The sequence below is a fragment of the Oryctolagus cuniculus genome, chromosome 10 (genome assembly GCF_051225735.1).
Source record: "Oryctolagus cuniculus isolate XC-2025 breed Fujian yellow rabbit chromosome 10, ASM5122573v1, whole genome shotgun sequence".
Taxonomy (NCBI): domain Eukaryota; kingdom Metazoa; phylum Chordata; class Mammalia; order Lagomorpha; family Leporidae; genus Oryctolagus; species Oryctolagus cuniculus.
This window is the reverse complement of record NC_142876.1, coordinates 110,989,297-111,009,997: the sequence shown is the minus strand read 5'-3', so window position 1 is coordinate 111,009,997 and position 20,701 is coordinate 110,989,297. Positions and strand designations below refer to the sequence as shown.

The window sequence follows — 20,701 nt, the reverse complement described above, 5'->3', positions numbered from 1 at the left end:
GTCTCACTGTGTCCTATCACCTCCTGGATACTCTCTTCTCCACCCAGCCACTCCCTCAGCCTACAGGGCTGCACATCTTCCAAGGTTGAGGTCAAATGCCGTCTCTGACCCAGCAGCTGCTTACACCATCCCCCTATATTCCCAAACCATAGCTTCTTCACCCCGCTGAACACTTCACTGTAACCAATTCAGCCTTTCCAAGGCACTGTCTTCCCCACTAATCTGAAAATTTCCTAAGGGTTAGGATCCTCACTGTTCGTATCTCTCAGAGGACTCAGTTAAAGCAGCATCTGTTATATGCCTACTGCATAAATGCTTGGAAGATTTGTACAGTCATCAAATTAGTAAGCAAGGGCCTGGACACAGCCAGCATGTCTGCCTTCCCCTGCCGGGAGAGCACAATCCTAAGTGGTGAGCTCACATCATCCTCAAGGTGCTTCTACAGGGCTCCGTGTGAGCCACACTACCCACCCTAAAGCAGGGCAAGGCTGCTCCTGGACTCAAGACCCACAGCCTCTGAAGCAGGTGTCATCAGATGCCTCTAAGAGCCATTCCTCCCTCCCTGTCTTCCTGGCTGTCAGCCCTAAATCTACCTGGATGTGACCCAGATGTGACTACAAGAGCTCTGTTTACAGTCAGTGGAGCCGTCCCTACTCCCTCTGCCATAGGCACACAGTGTGATTCAGGCTAGTGTGATGTAAGAGGAAGTACACTGGGGGCTTCTGGGAAAGTTGTCCTTGCTGATCGGCACGTGGACCAGGACAGCCTCTCTTCTACAGTGCCGTCCATCTGCCCATAACCTGTGGGGCATCAGAAGCCACCACCAACTATGGGGCCATCATCCTGGACTGTGGCCGGCTCCTGTGAGCCTGAACACGCACTGGCACAAGGAAGCTGACAGAGTGGAAAGAGGAGAAGCACTGGGTCACTTATGATGCTGGCGAGCCACTGAACTGGTCGATGCTGGGGTGCTTCTAGACCTCTCACGTGGTGAAAGAAACTCTGCACTTAACAATCCTGACTAACAGCCTCCAATCAGCTAAACGTGTTAACAATAATAACACCAATAATATCACACGTTCACCATCTGCTAGACATGCACTAATCCCGGATGGACACAATCTCCCCTGCTCCCCTGGGCAATCCTGGTGTGAACATCAAGAGCCTCACAGACGGCAGGCCCAAGCCAGGAAATAGGGAGAGAGGATTTGCACCCAGACTGTCTAACTAAAATGCTTTGCATCATACACTGCATGGCCGCAGCCCCTAGACCTCGCCACCCCCCCACCCCCACCCCCACCCCCCCAGCCTGGCACACATGCCACCACAGTCCTTATTTCTGTGATGTCTCAGAGCTGCACGAGACCTGGGAATGATCGAGTCCCCTGCTGCACAGCTCTGAGACCCGCTGAGACTGAAAACACATACCAAAGTCAGCAAGGTCAACCGGTGACAGAGCCAGAGCTAGAAGAACCCGAGATGTGGCTTCCTAGAAAGGTCTCCGGCCCACAGGGGTGAGGCTGAGCACGTGCGATGGGCAGTCCGAGCCTGGAGGGCTGACTCGGGCAGGCCCTGACCTACCTTGCTGCCCAGGGGCCGGCGTGAGAAGATCTACACTCACCAGCTGGGCTGACTTCTGCTTCTCAGGTTCAGCACTTCCTGTCCCCTGAGGCAGGGACACCTTCGAGTGCTTCACGTCTGCCTCTCTCTCCCTCTTTGCCTCCTGGAACAGCTCATGCTGGACTGTGGCCTGCTCCTGTTTGAACCTGTTTCGTGGAGAGATGGGAAGAAGCCGATGCAGGTGCCGTGACTAGAAGAACACAGCCAAGGAAAGGTGTGTGCTTGCTTCAGATGGCCAAGCAGGACTGCAACTGTGGGTCGTTAGAACTCCGCGGCCAGCCACTGACCAGCCAGCGAAGGTGAGGGCGTGGTCAAATTACACACTTTGTTGTCTCACTCTCCTGAAGTCAGGTATCAGTGACAGAACCCAGGCAAAGGGACAGAGTGACACCTTCAGCCAGGACAATGCAACTCAGGAATAGAGACCTGGCTACCAGGTGGGGAGTCAGGCAGCCACACGCCCAGGGACAGATTCTCAGGACAAGGGCTCCAGCCTGTGTGAGCCACTCCTCCAAAGCAGGCGGGCAGCTAGGAAGTTCTGCCTTCTTCTTGCTGCCGCTTGAGAGCTTGAAGGTTTTCCACAGCAGAAATTCTTTGAACACTCAACTCTTCATCCTAAGTATGCTCCTACCCTTTAACCTATTTCTGGGCATTCTGCCTATTTCTGGCAGTCTCTCTAATGCTATAGAGAGAAAAAAGTTATTAGTACTAAGATGCTCGTTGCAGTACTATCCATGAAAAAAAATGCAAGCAGCCAAAATATTGAACAGTCAATGTCAAGTTAAAATATGGCACAATCCTAAAATGGTATATTATATTGCCATTAGAAAATACATTCTTTCAGTCTAGTGGTTGAAACTAAAAGTTTAGAGTCAATGGTATAACTAATGGAAAATAATCATAATACCACATGAAAATTTCAAGATGGGAAATTATTTATGACTTTAAAAAAATAATAATCCTAAGCTCGGGGAAAGAAGATGTTAACAGTGGTTCTGTATTGAGACGAGGAGTCTACGAAATTTTTTCATTTCACATGTTTTCTCAATCTTTCACTAGCATATAGTAACATTTTAGAAAAATGTTTAAAAGTACCTGAAAAAGGACAGTGGGAGAGGTGCGGGTTAAGTACTCCCTCAGAGGCCTCTTAGGATCAGGAAGGATCAGTTCTTACAAAGCGGCTCCTAATGCACACCCCATGAACAGCCCAGCATGGCTGGCCTCCAGGAAGGGCTAACCTCCAGCCCTGGCTGACACAGGGCCCCCAAGCTAACTCACTGGGTCCTTTGGCCACACAGAGGCCAACTGCCTGAAGGATAATGAAAAAGCCAATCGGTAACAACCACAGTTACTCGCTAATAAATTCTGTATGGGAGGCACTATACTTATGTGCTTTGTATGTGTTAACACGTGTAATCATGACAGGAACCCAGTCAAAGAAGTACTCCTCTTAGTCCTTCTCAGATACAGATTTTCCAAGGTCACCTCACTAGGAAGTTGCAGAATGAGGTTGCCAAGCTGTGCTCCACGGGACCTTCTGTGCCTCAACCACTTCTCTACAAATCCTTATGGGACAGGAAACAGGTCCTGTTTCGGAGATGTGGCTAGACCTCGGATCACCATCTGTGCTGATGGGATGTTGCCAACATCCTGGAGCCTGTTCCTCCAGACAAGTGCAGAATGGGGAGGGCTGTACCTTCTTCCTCTCCCTAAAATCCTGCCTGCCTGTGCTCACATATGCAACATCCAGCCCCCCAACTGCTTGGTCCCAAGTTTTTAAATGATTTTTAAGAACAGCAGCAATCAACTCCCCATGCCCCCTTGTAGTGTGGACTCATCTTTAAACAGAACAAGTGCCAGCTATACTACTGGGATGTCCTTCAGTGCAAATGATATGAAAAGTGTGAGACAAACCCATCAGGACTACAGGCAGGGGCAGGGGTGCCTGGTGAGGAGAAAGGTTTTCAGAGAGGGCACAGCCAGCCAGGGGTGGGGGGCGCTCGCGCTTACCTCTTGAGATCCTCTTTCATTCCTGAGGACTGCTGGCCACCACTGGCCTCCGACCTCAGTGGTTTGGATTCTGAGAAGGAAAAAGAAGAAAAGGCCCATCAGCAGCACCCAGGATCCCACAAAGCCATGATGTTCACACCTCCTGGATGAGCATGGTCTTGGGAGACTGGCCAAGAGAAGGACAGAGGAGTCCCCAGATGAATATGCCCCCTGGACAGACCAATGCCCCCGCGGGCAGCTGAGGAACACAGCCTTGATTCAACCAGTCTGGAACACCTGACCTGATCACCCTCAGGCCCCTCCCATCCCGAAGGGTCTCCTGCATCAGGCCACTTACAGCCGTGTGCTGGTGGCAGGCAGGGCCATGTGAGTCCGGTGCTCCAGATCCACCTCTCTTGACTCAACAATTATTTGGACTCCAGCTCATCTCAACGCAGGCCTCAGTGGCTGAGAGCCCATGTTTGCTCAGGGGACACCTCCCAGGCTAGTTTTTGGCTTGTTACCCTTAGAACTCCACTCTAGATTCCCAATCCTGAATGCAGCAAATGCCCATATTAAACCTAATGACATTTTAATCTGTTCTCACTTCTAGCATTACTGCACTCTTTAGATTATGATGCCTGGTCTACTTCCTGATCATCAGGAATTTGGGGATTTCTGAGCCAATCAAATTCATTCTCTTGGGACCGGCACTGTGACAGCCTCTGCCTGTGACGCCTGAATCCTATATGAGCACCAGTTCTAGTCCAGCTGCTCCTCTTCTGATCCAGCTCCCTGCTATGGCCCAGGAAAGCAGTGGAAGATGGCCTAAAGATTTGGGCTCCTATACCTGCGTGGGAGACCTAGAAGAAGCTCCTGTCTCTTGGCTTCAGATCGGTCCAGCTCTGGCCATTGCGGCCATTTGGGAAGTGAACCAGCATATGGAAGACCTTTCTCTCTGTCTCTTCTTCTCTCTGTCTGTAACTCGACCTCTCAAATAAATAAATCTTTTTTTTTTTTTTTTTAATTTTCGACTCTCTTTACGCCCTGGTGACAGTGAAGTCTTTGTTTCTACCTCCCTCCCCTCAGGCTCAGTCCTTCCAAAAGCACCTGCCAGCCGCAGCTCAGTGCTTTCCCGCGGCCTTGCCTGATGTCCGGCACTTCCACCGCAGGCGTCCGGAGCAGTACTGGTACAACGTGGGAGCCAGCTGTGTGAGAGAGCACGTGGGCATCTGCTCTTCCAGTCCCACAGCTGTCAAGAAACCCTTCAGGGAGGCTCCTCCAAAAGCAGTCAGCCTGTGACTGGCACCTTCAGCCCACCTCTCACCTGAGCACAGCACAGGCGGCTCAGGCACATGCCAGTTCTCAAGGTGGACTGAAAACCCGGCAGACAGTTCCTGCAGTTTTGTCTCTGCACACTCCCCACTGGATTTATTTACTTACAGCAGATGTAGTGAGCTGCACGTTATCATCTCCGTTTGTTCTTGGTAGAGAATTAGGCATGAAGCCCACTGCCTGCCTCCATGTATGAACCTGCCCACTCTCCTGGTCCCCTTAACGCTCATTATGTAACATGCACGGCTCCAGTTATTAGTGAAGCAGACAGCTTTGTCATGTTTATGGCCATCTGAGCACATTTTCTACTGAGCTGTCCTTCTTAAGGATCTTTAAGATTCTTTGTATATTAAGATTACTAGCACTTTGTCAAATGTTATATTTTCCCTAGTTTATCATTCATTCATTTTTTTCTGTTGTTTCTAATCTCACTCTTCCTACCTTTCTTCTTCGTTTAAGGTTTTTTCACTTGATGAGGTGCTCAGAAAATCTCTTATTATACTTTCACGGCTTCAGTTCTCAGATTTAAGTCTCTTAATTCCTCTAACATTTATTTGGAGGTATGGTGTGAGATAAGGATTTAAATTTAACTTCTTTTTCTAACCTTGTTCCATCACAAAAATAAAAGCAAAAACTAGTTTTACAAGTTAAAAATATCTTAAAATCAGTCAACTTCCAGACGGTGCACTTAGGCTGACTCTCCCCCAGCACTCAGAAACTCAAAGCTCACTCCCATCCCGTAAACTGCAAAGTCTCTGGTGAGAACTAAGACCGAATGACAAATGAACCACTATTCTTGCTTTGTATAATGCTGAGACTTAACAAAACCAAGGCAAATGCTTATTTTATCTTCCAAAGCTGAAACTGAGGTGTAACCTAGTTTGGCAATTTTCACTTTTCCCATCATTTTCTCCCTCTCAGCAGGCAATCCAGTTTATTAGAATACCCTGGGTCAAGTTATACCCCTCCTCAAACCCTCACCAGTTGGCTAGAGAGGGGTGATGACGAAGCACCCATGGTAAAGTTCTGTCACTTGTAGATCTCCAGACCCAGCTACTGATACGCTTCAAGGCGCACGGGGAGCCCTGCTGCAGGCAGCACCGGGACGGCAGTCAGAGCACCTGGCTCCTGCTCCCTGGCTCGAGGATGAAGCCAGAGCTCTCTGGCTACTGTGTGGAGGTTTCCATGGCCTGGCCCCTAAATAGCACCCCCATGTCTCTCCTTCCCTTAAACTTTACATTCAGAGCAGACCCCTGCACTGGCCTCTGGGCCCCTCCCCCTACTGTTCCCTGCCTGAAATGCCCTTCTACCACATTCTATCTTTCAAAATCCTCCCTGAAGTAATGAGCCATCGCCTCCTGTGTGCCACCACCAACCCTGGGCAGCCTTGCACCATGACACACTAACCACTGGGGTACACATCTGGCCCCTGAGCCAAAGCTGTGTGTGCCACAGACAGGATACCAGCCTGCCTGTCACTATGTCTTAGCATGGAGGCACAGGACCTGGTCCATGAACAGCATTCAAGAAGTGCTAAGTGGACAGGATATAGCTGCTGCCCTCTAACCCTAACAGGGAAGATGAGGAGAGAAGACAGCTCCGCTGGGAGGCAATGCACGAGAACACTCCAGTGCACAGTTATCCACTGTGGCACAGACTTTATCCTCTAGTGGATGGCTACTCCAGACAAACGACGTGGTTTTAAACCAAGTTACATGCATAGACAGATCCAGATCCCCATAGACGGTGCTGGCTGAGCAGAAAAGCAGCAGCTCCAAGGACATTTTTGTTTCGTAGTATCTGTTTTTGTAGCTTATAGCCTCTTTTCTTAAAACGGACTTTGCTTCTTTATGTTTGCTACAAGTAGTTATTTGAGGAAAAGAACAAATTTCTTCATTTGTGATGACATAACAGGGTAGAGATTAAGTCAGCTGGAGCCTGGCTTGGGTGCCAGCTCCACAGGGGCCCAGGGAAGAGGGCCCCTCCCGGAGGCCGCGAAAGGACCCCTTGACCTGTGGTTACATGAGAGTTACCGAGGTTGGCACCAAAGTCTTGAGCGAAATTCCTCCTTATTTGGCCCAATTAAAGTAAATCCCTACAGTCCTTTGACTTGAAGGCTGGCTGGATGTCCGGCTGAGGCTCTGTAGTGGTTGCATTTCTTTTAAGGATCCTTAGAAGCAACTTCTTACCTGAGTTGTCAAACCCAATCCTTCTGCTCTGTTCTCACAGGTGGAGAGACTGAAACAGAGTGAGGGAAAACAGCCTGGCCCAGGTCCCAAGAGCTCTGACTGAGCAGCGCTGCCTGCACTGCCCCAGACAGCGTCTGCCACGCTGGAGAGCCACACGCCCCCGAAGAGTGTTGCTGACATCACCCTGGTACGCACGTGAGCCACACGGGCCGCTCACTGTACTCTGACAAGCAGGTGACTGGTTGTACCCTCCACCCTCTTCCTCCACTCTCCCCGGGGTGCGACCCGCCCTACCTTTCTGTGGGGCGTTTGCACTGCCTCCTGGAGACCCCAACGCAGACGGCGGAGGGGCTCGCTGCTGGCCTGCTGCAGGCTGGCTGGAATCCTTCATGCGGTTAACCACATTTTCAGACAGCTGCAGGAAGGATTGAGGAATGGGAAGAGGGGGACAGGGACAAGTTACACCACAGAAACCTCCAGAAAGGCAGAGTCCCCTGCGTTCACGCCCCAGATTTCCTGAACATACTGCTTCCTCCAGACCCACTCAGAAACCTCTCCTGGTACCCAGAGCCCAGCAGGCCAAAGCCAACCCTGTCAGGAATGCCGAGCCTTCCGCAGTACGTCCCGGACTGGCTCCACAGCTTCACCTCCTACCACTCCCGGACGCGTGTCCTGCACTCTGCAAAGCTTGAGTTCTCATTTTCTCACCTCCTCAGGGGCCACATATGCTGTTCCCTCGGAACCACCACCAGGCCCCACTTCCCACCCTGGCACATCAGCACCTGCCTACATCTTACTCTCCCATTTAGGGCACCCGAGCGTTCCCTTCTGCAGAGACCTTTCTCCAACAGCACCCACGTGAAGCATCGCTTTCTCCTCCCTAAACCCCCATTATGACGTGCGTGCCTCTCAAGGCGGTGCTGCCCCTCCTGCCCTCCCTCCTGCTGGCAGCCCGCGAGGCTCCGTGGGCTAGGGCTGCCCTCACTCATCTCCGTAAACCCTCCGAATCCACACGCGGAGCAGATCATCAGGACGCTGCTAGTCTCGTTGCTCCCTATGCCTTTAATGAAGACTGGATCACCAAAACTTCCATTCATTCGAGGGAAGTGAAACAGGCATCAGGGGGTCATTGAACAGTTTACTGAGATGAAACAGCAAGCTGGGGATACATCCGGAATAAAAACCCTTAAGAGTTCACTTCAGTAAATATTTATTAATTGCCTAATATGTGTAAGGCATCATAAAGCACAGTTGAGAGAAGACATTAAATATGACTTCAAGACAAAAGACATGATCAGCAATTCCACTTCCAGATATCTAACTGAGAAGAGTACTCCCCTGTGTGCACAGAGGCATGTATAAGAAGCTCACTGTAGCACTGGGGGGGGGGGGCAGAATTGGAAACATGAGAGCATCTAACAACAGGAAATTAGCTAAAGCAATTATGGTGGTGGGGCGGGCATCGTGGCGTCGGGCATCGTGGCGTAACAGGTTAAGCAACTGCCTACAATACTGGCATCCCATATGGGCACTGGTTCAAGTCTCAGGTACTCTACTTCTGATCCAACTCTTGCTAATGTGCCTGGGAAAGCAGCAGAAGATGGCCCAAGTGCTTAGGCCCCTGCACCCACATGGGAGACCGAGAGGAAGCTCCTGGCTCCCAGCTGCAGTCTGGCCCATCCCTGGCCATTGTGGCTATTTGGGGAATGAACCAGAGGGTGGAAAATCTCTCATTTCTCTAACTCTGCCTTTCAAATACATCTTTTAAAATGAAAGAAATTATGGTGTATATTGCCTGAACTATTAAGGAACCATCATGGAAGGGTGTATGCAACACAACTGCTGACTGTTTAAACAGAGAATCCTTTCTATATCTCATTTTTGTAAAAAGATATGCACAAGTATAAAATCACAAACTCAGAAATATAGCTAAATGAACAATGTCTTGGCAACCTTGCCTAAAGTCAAATGATCATAGATATAGAAGTTTACTTCTGGGACGGAGCTCCTCCTGGTTGCTGGCTTCAGCTTGCCGAGCCCCAGCTGTTTGTGGCCATCTGGGGAGTGACTCAGTAGACGGAAAGTAACTTCTCTCCCTCTTGCTCTCATTCTGTCACTCTGTCTTTCAATCAGATTCATAAATCTTTTTTAAAATGTACATTTGAGTTTTTACTATTGCCCAGAGACACATACACGGATCTGCACCCAGGGGGAATATACGGGGCTACTACCAACGTGCTCAGGGGGTTACACCCTGCAAGCAGGGGCAGGAGCAAGACTTTTACTTTTGGCACTCCTGTGACTTAATTTTTTTAACATAAGTGTTTAAAGATTATGACAGTAAGAGTAAAGTCTGTCTAGTATGTAAGATATACACCAATCAGGCCGGCGTTGCAGCTCAATAGGCTAATCCTCCGCCTTGCAGCGCCGGTACCCCAGGTTCTAGTCCCGGTCGGGGCGCTGGATTCTGTCCTGGTTGCCCCTCTTCCAGGCCAGCTTTCTGCTGTGGCCAGGGAGTGCAGTGGAGGATGGCCCAAGTCCTTGGGTCCTGCACCCGCATGGGAGACCAGGAGAAGCACCTGGTTCCTGGCTTCGGATCAGCGTGATGCACCAGCTGCAGCGCGCCGGCCGCGGCAGCCATTGGAGGGTGAACCAACGGCAAAAGGAAGACCTTTCTCTCTGTCTCTCTCTCTCTCTCACTGTCCACTCTGCCTGTCAAAGAAAAAAAAAAAAAAGATATACCAATCAAATTCCTAATTAGTCACAGAACAAGTCAATGAAAGAGAATACAGAGCACAGTAAACCCATAATCTACTCAACTGACTTCCAACGAGGGTGCTAAGGTGACTCAACAGGAGAACAGAGCCTCTGCAACAAATGGCGATGGGACAACTGACATCCCCATGCAAAACAATGAAGTGGGACCTCTACCTCACACCACATACAAAAACTAACTCAAAATCGATCAGACACCTAAATGTAAGAGCTAAAACAATAAAACTCTCAGAAGAAAATATAAGGGCAAATCTTTACAGCCTTAGCTTTGGCAACCGACTGTTAGATATGACACTAGAAGTATTGCAACCAAAAGAAAAAACCAGATATATCGACCTCAAAATTTACAAGTTTTGTGTATCAAAGTAACTTACAAGACAACCCACAGAATGGGAAAAACAGCTGCAAACCATACATCTAATAAGTAATCTACATCTAGAACATAAAAAGAACTCCCACAACTCAATAATAAAAACAATCCAATTTAAATTTCACCAAAGAAGATACATCAATAGCCAATAAAAGCACATGAAAAGAAACTCAACATAATTATTCATTAGAGAAATGCCACCCTGAGATACCACTTGACACCCAGCATGTGGAGAAGTCAGAACTCTGTTACACTGTCATGTAAAATAGTACAGCAGCTGGGGAAAAGTCTGGAAGTTCCTTAAAAAGTCGTACATGGAATCACCGTTCCACATAGCAATTCCACTCTGAGGAATATACAAAAGAGAAATGACAACATATGTCCACGTGAAAATTTGTACATGAATGTTCTTAACAGCATTATCCATAATAGCCAAGGAATGGAAACAGTCCAAAATGTCTTCAACTAATAAATGGATTAGTAAAATAAAATATATCTGTACAATGGAATATTAATTAGTCATAAAAGGTAATTAAGTATAGACACATGCTACAACATGAATAAACCTTAAAAAACAACATGCTAAGTGAAAGAGTCAGGCAAAAAAGGCCACATACTACATGACAGATTATACATGTAATGACACAAGTTCACTTCAGCAAGTTCATGGAAAAGGAAATTAAAAAGATAAGCTTATTTTGTGGCAAAAAAGGTTTTCAGTATCACGTGTAGCTTTTCCATAATATACATTTTTCCTTTAACTTTTTGAAACCTTCTTGTATACGCGGATTCAGTACCTTTTGCATTAAAATAAACTTATCTTGGGACTAGTGCTGTGGCACAAGAAGTTAAGCCACAACTTGGAATAGCAGCATCCCATATCATAATGTAAGTTGAGTCCCAGCTGCTCCCAGATTTGCTCCCAGATTCCTGTTAATGTCCCTGGGAAGGCAGTGAAAGATGATCTCTTGGTCACCATGTGAGAGACCAGAGGATGGAGTTCCTAGCTCCTGGCTTCACCCTGACCCAACTCCAGCTACTGTGGTCATTCGGGGAGTGAACCAGCAGATGGAAGATGTCTGTTCTCTCACTCACTCACTCACTCTTTCAAATAAATAAACAAATCTTTTTTAAAAAATAAAGTAAATGTACCTTTTAATTCAATTTTCCCAGTTTTTATCTCATTATTATTATTATTATTATTATTATTATTATTATTTTGAGAGGCAAAGAGAGAGAAAAAAGTTCCCATCAGCTGGCGCACCACCCAAATACCTAACAATGGTTGGGGCTGGGCTGGGCCAAAGCCAGGGAGCCAGGAACGTAATGCAGATCTCCCACACGCATTTCAGAAACTCAATTACTTGAGCCATCGCCTGCTGCATTGGCAGGAAGCTGGAATCAAGTGCCAGAGCCAGGAATCAAACCCAAGTACTCTGATGTGGGATGTGGGCATCCTAACCACTAGGCTAAATGCCCGCGATTCACGAACTTTCTGAAGTACCTCTGTCTGCCCAGAACAGACAAGTCTCCAGAGGCAAAATGTGGATTAGTGCTTGGCTTGGGGAAACGGGGAATCTGGGGGTGACACTAAACACCACGAGTTTTGTCTTGTTCTGTTTTTCCCCAGGAGGGGATGATGGGAATGCATCTGGTCACACGTATTTGTGAATATACTAATAACTACTAGATTGTATTTTTAAATTTTTTTTAAATTAATTTATTTATTTGAAAGACAGAGTTACAGAGACAGAGGGAGAGGCTGAGAGAGACAGAGAGCAAGTGCAGTATGTTCCATGTGCTGGTTCACCTTCCCCCCACACCCCATGGCTCCAACAGCCAGGGCTGGGCCAGGCCGAAGCCAAGAGACAGGAGCTTCACCCAGGCTCCCATGTGGGTGCAGGGGCCCAAGTACTTGGGCCATCTTCTGCTGCTTTCTCGAGCACATTAGCCCAGAGCTGGATCGGAAATGAAACAGCCGGAACTCAAGCCAGCGCCCATATGGGATACTGGTGCTGCAGGTGGCTGCTTAACCTGCTGCACCACAGTGCTGGCCCTGAATTGTATTCTTTAAGTGAGTGAATTATATGGCATATCAATCATACCTCAATAAAGCTATAATCTATAAAAACAGAGGGAGAGAACCAAAGACAAAGATTAGCAGCCCAAAGAGGACGATGTCGCTTGGAAACAGCAGAAAACAGATATTCCAGCGGCCGGAAAGACACAAAGAAGGTACGTGTGCCTGTGTTCCTGAAGCGAGGAGCAGAACTTAGACCTTGGCAGGGTGAGGGTGGAGGCGGGGAGGGAATGCTCTAGCACAGGGTAGGTGCTGTACAGGCAAGAAAGATGCGCAGACAGGCAGAGAGGAGACCGCGTGTCAGCAGCTGCAGGCCCATTCTGGAAGGGACGCCTGGCAAAGCGGGACTCAAGGACACTAGCACAGGAGACGCAGGGGGTCCCAAACAATCGCCGGGAGATGGCAAGGGTTCTGAGCAAGGAAGTCACACGGACAGTGACTTCTGAAGACGGATCGGCAGTGCGTGAGGCGCACGCTGGCTTGGGGAGAGTGTCCCCAGCCGTGAAGTGACAAAGGCCCAGAAATCGCAGCCTCGTCCGCCAGCTGCCTTGACTGCAAGGAAGCCCTGAGAGTCAAAGACGGAAAGGAGTTTTGATCTCAAGGTAGTGGAAAAATGACAGGAAAAGGAAAATTAGGAAAAGAAAAACTATTCTGAGAAAGTGGCACATTAGTTTGGTGGTAGGTATGGAAGAAATTCCAGATCATGGGAGGGAAAGAGGGCTTCAAGACTCACTAGTCTGCTCCTGTTTTGCAACCGTAGCCAAGAGCTGTATGCGCCAAAACACTGGGAAGTGAAGCGCAACCGACAGCACGGCCCAAGTCGCCGTTCCTGAGTAGAGTCGAGACAGCACCGTGACAGGGCACGTGTGACAGCGAGGGGAGAGCAGAGTCTCTTTCCAGGTGGGAGGGGGCGCGGAGCTGGCACTGCAGAGCACACAGCCCGAACGGAAGGATCTGGGCATCAGAGCAGTATGCTGGAATTGGCCCACGACGCGGGGGGTTTGGATTTTCAGAAATTTTTCTGCGAGCTACTCGCCTTCATGTTGGCAAATGCTATGCCTCAGGGCCCCTCGCTTGGCTGGTAGGGAGCCAGTTGTTGGGAATTTATTGGCACCTACCAGACTTCTCCCTGCATCTCAGAGCGCACCCGGGTGGTGCGGCAGTCTTCTGAAAGACTTCGGACACAGGGTGCGTACCCTGAGTGGGGACAGCCCCGAGCACTAAGCCCCAGGTGGCCCTAGAAGGCAGGAGGGTGCAGGTGAGGCATCGGCAATGTGTGAGCCGCGCGGAAGGGCAGTCACAGCTGGCCACATCCCCATCCTCCCTGCGGGAAACGGCCCCCTGACCGGGAGAAACGGGCCTGACACGTGCGGGGGCTACAGCAGTGCGGCCCAGCGGGGACAGACGCGAGCAGCCTGGCAAAGGGGAGACACACAAGAGTGCCACAACGATAACCGATCTTCCTTCCCGTATCTGCTTGTTCAGCACCCACAATGTGATAGCAACGTTCTAGAAATAGTCAAGAAGGAAAGAGACAAAGTCCCTGTCTTCAAGAAGCTTATGTTCTAAAGTGACATGCGAGAAAATCAGCCAATAAAGTTTCGCATATCTTATGTCATCCGCACACCACACCATCACTTTATCCAGCCTAATCTAATGAAAGAAGCCACTGATGGAATTAGCATCCCACCTATTATATGGCAAACTGATTCCAGAGATGTTGGAACACGTCTGAACGGTCAGTGAGGAAGTGACAGGTGCTTTGCGGGAATAAACACAGCACGAAAGTGGCAGTGGGCAGGAGAGGGAGAACAGGAAGCCACATCCCACTTAGGCAAAAAGCCATTTATGTTAAGACCCCTGCCCTTGCATGAGGAGCCCTAGCACTTGTATCCCGAGCCACAAGTAGGAGGAAGAATAAACACAGTCTCCCAGAAGTACTGAGTCTGGCATGTCCAAGAGCTGGAGAGAAAGCCAGGGTGACCGACAGCAAGAAGAAGGGGACCAGATGGCCAGGCCAAAGGACAAGGGAAGGAAAAACCAGGCAAACCCTCAGAGCCCAAAGGAAGAGGTTCAAACCCGAGCCAAGGGCGTGAGGAGGCCACCGTGGGAGGTCACAGGCACAGGGGAGTCACGGGCTCAGATTTTCCAGTCCAGCCCAGGTGGCATCAACCGAAACAGTGCTTAGAGAGTGAGGGGTTAAGGAAAACATTGGCAAGATTCTTGTTGGCAGTGAGAGATTTGTAATATTTTTTAATGTTGCTACAAAATACAGCAAGTAATATTTTTAATCAACAAATATACATACACACACAGTAGTCATGCGAGAATAAACACCATCTGGGCAGGGCTCCCTGTACCAACAGAACCAGAACGGAGGCCTCCAGAGCCAGACGGGGCTGGGCACTTGGTGCCAGAGCCCACTGGTCACTGTGCCATCTGAGCTGGCCACAGAGGGCCCTCAGTGGTCAAGGGATGGAGGGCTGGGTCCAGAGACGTGCAGGGATGACCGCTCTCTGGCTGTGTGAACTGACCCAGTCCTGCAGCTCCTCTGAGCTTCATTTTCCCCACCTATGAAATGCAACGCTCCTTGAGGCTGGACTGGCTGTGACATAGCTCAGCACTAAGGGCTTTGCTCTCAGATGGGCTTGGATTTGAATTCCAACTAAGCTGCTTCCTAGCCATGTGCCCATGGCAGGCGACCTGTGATCGCTAAGTCAGTTTCTTCATCTGTGAGCTGGAAATAATTACTAGCACAGACCGCAGGGCTGTTGTGAGGACTGAAGGCAGCCACCTACACAAGGTAGCTGACACACAGTAAACAACTGATATTAGCTATTAAGAGAAATGGCAAAGCACTACACAAATATTAACTATAATCCACATCAGATGCATACTGCATAAGTCTATGAATGGATTCATAACAATAGTTAAGATTTACCACATACTGTAACCTATGCATTATCTAAGTGTTCTCAACCTTGAGCAAGTCTCTTCCCTTCTCATCCATAATCTGTAGAATTAAATCGGGCAGATTCTTTCTAAAGCATCTTCCAGGTATGGATCCTGCCCTCACCTGGAGGGACAGGGGATGCAGTGGAGATGGGCCTTCTCTCTGCTTCCTGCATAGCATGCTTGGCTGGCACCTCCACAAATCTCCAAAGAGGAGTCCAAGAAGGAACCCTCCCGAGGGCCTTCTCTCCAGTCCACAGCCCTCTTCCACAGGCCCCACAGCCAGGGGTGGGAAGGCACACACAACAGGGAAAGGCTCAAGGTCAACAAAAGCCAAAGGAAGGCACAGGGAGGGACCAATGCCTCAACCCAAGTCACACAGGCACAAAGAAACCTCACCAGTTCCGTCCTAACAAAGGCACCTGAGAACCCATAACCCACTAAGGATCAGCATCCCATGACCATAACCAAACGCCACCTTCCCCAAAGCAACTGAGAAATTGAGTGGCCAGTTCCCTAAGAGAGGGCCGCAAGTTTCTTTATTAAAGCATGTAGAGCTACGAGGAGGTCATGTGGCTACCCCATACTCAGAGGGTTTGGGACAGAGGTGCTGCTTTAAGAAACACTAGTGGATGGGGCCAGAGTTGTGGCGTAGCAGGTAAAACCTGCCTGCAATGCTGGCACCCTCTGTGGGTGCCAGTTCATGTTCCAGCTGCTCCACTTCCGAGCCAGCTCCCTGCTAATGGAGGATGGCCCAGTGTTTGGCCCCTACCACCGACGTGGGAGACCCAAATGAAGCGCATGGCTCCTGGCTTTGGATGGGCCCAGTGCTGGCTGTTGCAGCCATCTGGGGAGTGAACCAGCAGACAGAAGATCTCTCTCTCTCCACACCGCACCCCACCCCCCTGTGTGTGTGTGTGTCTCCTTCTCTGTATAACTTCAACTTGCAAAACCAATAAATAAATATTTAAAAAAAAAAACTAGTGGACCTTAACAGAAGAACACAGAAGTGAGCAGTGCCTCGCTGAGCCAATGTGACGGAGCAGACCAGAGCCACAATAACTGTAAATTCGAACACCCGAGGCACACTACCTGCCAGCCAACATTCGTTCAGCACTCACTATGCATGGAACAACACAGTACTCCTCACAACAGCACACACGGTTTCCAGCTGAGGAAACCAAGGCACAGGAGGGTTCAAGAATTTGCCTCAGGCCCTGATGCTGGTAGGGCGCCAGCCCCACCACTGAACCAGCTGCTAGCTCCAAGGCCCTGGCTCTTAACGGCTGTGCTAGCCTGCTCTGGGGGCTACAGGATGCTACCCCAACAACAGCAAGCAGGGGAAGTGCGCTTGCCGAGCAAAGGGAGATGTACTCATGGGTTGGAATGGCTCCAAGAAGGGAAAACCACCTTAGAATCTAAGCAATAAAACTCCGAGGGGGTCAAGGCCACTAAGAAAAAGCTAGGGAACACCAACAGAACCCAAAGGGGGCTCAAACTTCACGCAGGACCCCAATTGCCCTGTCTGAAATCTCAATCCCATCCCTCCCCTCCCTGGCCAGCACTCTCTCTCCCTTACTCTACCTTGCTTTTCCTCTCAGCAATTCTTACGTCATGACACGATACACACTTGATTACTTGGGTATCGTCACCCCCACAAGATCATCAGCTACACGGGAGCAGGGGCTCCAGTTTGCTCTTGCTGTACATTCAGTGCCTAAAAAAAGTGTCTGACACATTAAAGATGCTCAAATATTTGTTCAACTACATATTTATTAAAGGCCCAGGTTGGGGTCAAGGTTGTGGCATAATGGGTTAAATCTCTGGCTGGTATGTGGGCAACCTATAATGGAACCCAGTTCAAGCCCCTGATGCTCCACTTCCAATCCAGCCCCCTGATAATGCACCTGGGAAAGCAGTGGAGAACGGCCCAGGTGCTTGGGCCCCTGCACTCACATGGGAGACCCAAATGAAGCTCCTGGCTTCAAGCTGGCCCAGTCCCGGATGTTACAGCCATTTGGGGAGTAAACCAGTGGATGGAAGATCTCTCTCTCTCTCTCTCTCCCTTTGTAACTCCATCTTTCAAACAAAAATAAATCCTGAAAAAAAAAAAAGAGGCCCGGGTCCCTAACACAGTACCAGTGCAATGGAGTACGTAAAGAACTTCATACTCAAAAAGCACGTGGCCCAGTGAGGTGCATGAGCCAGGCACACAAACAGAATACAGCCACAAAGCAGTCAGATGAGAGCAGAGCAGCGCAGCCCAACCGCCCTGGGAGTTTCAATAATAGAACCCTGGGTTCCAGCTAGAAGGCAGATGGCCCAAATCCAGCCTGCAGGGATGACTTCAGACAAGGGGTGGGAGGAGAGGGTGGTGTTCCAGAAAGAGCACAGAAGAGCACAGAAGGGAGAGGGCAGAGCAGTCCTGAGGTTCCACCTGACAGTGAATGCAGAAACTTGCTGAGGCCTGGGGAGGATCCTGAATGACAGGTGAAGGAGGACGAATTTAATTCTATAGTCAGTTGGGAGCAGAGACTTGATCGAGATCTTCTCTTTGCACAAGATAGTCTAGCAAAGCAGAAGAGGGACTGAGATCACCAAGGGCCTGGAGCAGGGGCCATGCAATAGTGCAAACTAGGAGTAAAAGGGCTGAAAATTTAATAGTTCCAGGAGTGAAGGGGAGGGACTGGATACAAAAGACACTAGGAAGTGAAATTATTTAAGACGTGGCATTTGACTGAACTCCTGGGGCAAGTGGGGGAAAAAAGCAATTCACAGAATAGTATATACAATATGATCTCATTCGTTCAATAAAAAAGGAAAGAGTAGGCCTGGATATATAGGCTTGGAGAAAGTTTGAAAGGATTCATGAGAAATCGTGAACAGTTGGCATTTAAAAATAAGATGCATTTGCAAGAAGAAAAAGCCATGAAGTAATAGATAAAAGACGACAGCAAGGCTCCAAGCTTGGCTTGCTGCAAAGAGGGAGGTGTCACGGCTGAACTGAGAATCAGCGTGTGCGTGCGTGTGTGTGTGTGTAGTGTTCTAAGTCCATCCAAATAGCTCTGCTCCACAGGCAAACAGATTGCAAAGGAAGCTGCAAGGGGTTACATCTGAAGAAAGAAATTAGGGAATCCTTAGTATAAGACAGCCAAGGGGCAGATGGGAGACAGGATGTAATTTTGCCATGATCCAGAAGGGGGCAACAAAGCTCAGGGCTGGAGAGGAACTCAAACCCAAAAGGAGGAGGGGCGCCTGCCTAATTAAAGCTAATGATACTCTTCTTGAGCGCAGTCCAGGCGGAGTGAATCCCTGTGTGGTAGGTGCTACTGCCATTTGACAGAGCAAACTAGAATCAGGGATTTGACCAAGTCACCCCCAATCACCAACATCCTAAGTGTGGACAAACTCTCAAATGCAAACCGTGGGACTTTACCAGTGCCACCTGCACAAGTGCAGGCGATAACACAGAGCTGGTGAGGTGGCGAATAACCAATTTCAGAGAAGAGCCAATTCATGGAAAAATTATTTGCAAGTCATATGTCCCCCGCTGATGGTGTTTTAGGGGGTCCCAGAGGATGGAAGGCGAAGCATTGTATATTCATAAAACAACCTACTGCAACCAGCACTGTTCACATGAAAATCTGCCCTTTTTCAGCCTTGAAATGTCCCTATCTAGGCACATTTGAGAGGCCACAGGTAAAGGCTCTTTGCTACACCTTGTTCTTTGCAATGGAAGCCCACAAGCTGGGTTTAGAGTGAGGCTTAGCTCCCTTCCAGGCAGGAGTGCTGTCATCATCCTCCCTCTAAGGATGGAGAAAGCACCGTGCAGAGAGCAGCAGTTCTGCCTGAGGGTATGTGGTGGGCTGGCAGCAGAGCCAGGACTTCCGGGCCATCCATTCCACGCACTGCTTTCTGAGGGCCCACTGGAAGGCCAGGCGCCGCGCCAAGCTCTGGGCAGCTAGGAGGAGACGAACTCAGTCCCGGCATGGGCCTGAGCTCCTGCGGGCAGGCAGGACGGGGGACAGTCAGGTGAGGAGTCCTGGTTCATCAGTGGCTTCTGGGACCTGGACATCCCAGTCTCCAGAGAGGCGCTGCCCAATCCCGCGATTCTAAAAAGATTCCTCTCCTTGCTTAAGGCTGTTGCCTTGGAGATTTTGCTCCCTGGTCCTTCAGCCTTCTGTGAGCTGAAATTAGACCCACCGGCTGCTCTCCACAGATTTCAATCCTGGAATGTCAGAACAAGAGGAGCCCTGGGGGACCTCCCCCATCAAGCATGGCGCACACGAATGCCCACAGGGGTCAGGCAGGTGATAGAAACAAAGCGAATAGGCCTGGGAGAGAAAATAACAAAGAGCACAAGGATAAAGTGGTGGCAAGAGGGCAAGAGCACACATCCCGCCTGGAGAGGGCAGCCACCTGGGAATACCATATGGGAAATGCGGGCCAGATTTCCCATGGGGTTTGTTGTTTTGTTTAAAAGAAAAACAGAATTTATATAAAGTCTCGTGATTTTTAAATGGTGGCAATTAATTCAAATCTATTAATACCATAAAGTTTCTGCATTTGTGGTTTGGGCCAAGAAAAATGGAGCCGGTGGCTTAAAATGCTACCCAACAAGTGTTTTACCAACTTGTGTCAGGTACTGGGTGAGGTGCTGGGGGCAGAGCCATGAGATATGCACCTGCTCACTGGACAACCAGGGAGCAGCAGGTCAGGTCGGCCCAGGGCGGCAAGCAGAAGGCTCCATCAGAAGGCAAAACTTGAACTTGGTCCTGAAGGTGAAGAGAGATTTAGCCAGAGAGGGAGAGAAAGTAGTGCAGAGGAGAACGGGATCAGGAATCACCAGCACAGAAGCACAGGACAGCTCAGAGCACAGCAGGAACGGAGTCCCCTCCCAGGATGCATGATGGAGGCGGAAAACAGTGCCAGCACACAGGTGGCCTCGGGGGTCAGCCCAGGAACATGCTTTAACGTAGAGGCTTGGGAGGGCATTTAAGAAGTGGACACCGGTAGCTTCAGCTGTGAACAGTCGTTCTGACACAAGCAGCTGGGAACGGGGCTGCCTCCTGGAGCAGAAGTGATGAAACCAGGCACCAGGGAGATGTGCTGTTTCCCTTACACCTCTCTTTCTTTTTAAACTGTCTGAATTTTATCCCACTTACCTGAAATCTGCTCAAAAGCAATATTTACCTTTGAAAAAAATGACCCTAGAAGCACCAGTAAGTTTAGGTTTACGGGAAGTGAGCCTATTGGGAGAAAGAATGATCTGTGAGATGGACAAGGCGAAGATGGGCCTGAGGTGAGATGATGAGCAGTAGTAAGGACACAGAGGGGAGGATGCGCCTAGCAGCTGGGGTTGGGGAGGGAGGGGGTGCCTGCAGCAGGTTA

The 20,701-nt window shown here is 49.5% G+C and overlaps 1 protein-coding gene across 3 annotated transcripts in view; it reads right to left on the bottom strand.

Moving 5' to 3' along the window:
• CHCHD6 (coiled-coil-helix-coiled-coil-helix domain containing 6) overlaps window positions 1-20,701 on the bottom strand; it is a 250,521-nt gene that overhangs the window by 217,480 nt on the left and 12,340 nt on the right. For all 3 annotated transcript variants that reach the window (XR_016214404.1, XM_008260313.5, XM_002713078.6), the window contains exons 2-4: window positions 7,428-7,548; window positions 3,631-3,700; window positions 1,622-1,766 (exon numbers count right to left, since the gene is read on the bottom strand). Coding sequence is in view for 2 of the 3 variants with exons in the window: in XM_008260313.5 (XP_008258535.2) it covers window positions 1,622-1,766; window positions 3,631-3,700; window positions 7,428-7,548 (336 nt within the window). In the remaining variant the exon portion in view is untranslated. The remainder of the gene's footprint in view (window positions 1-1,621; window positions 1,767-3,630; window positions 3,701-7,427; window positions 7,549-20,701) is intronic.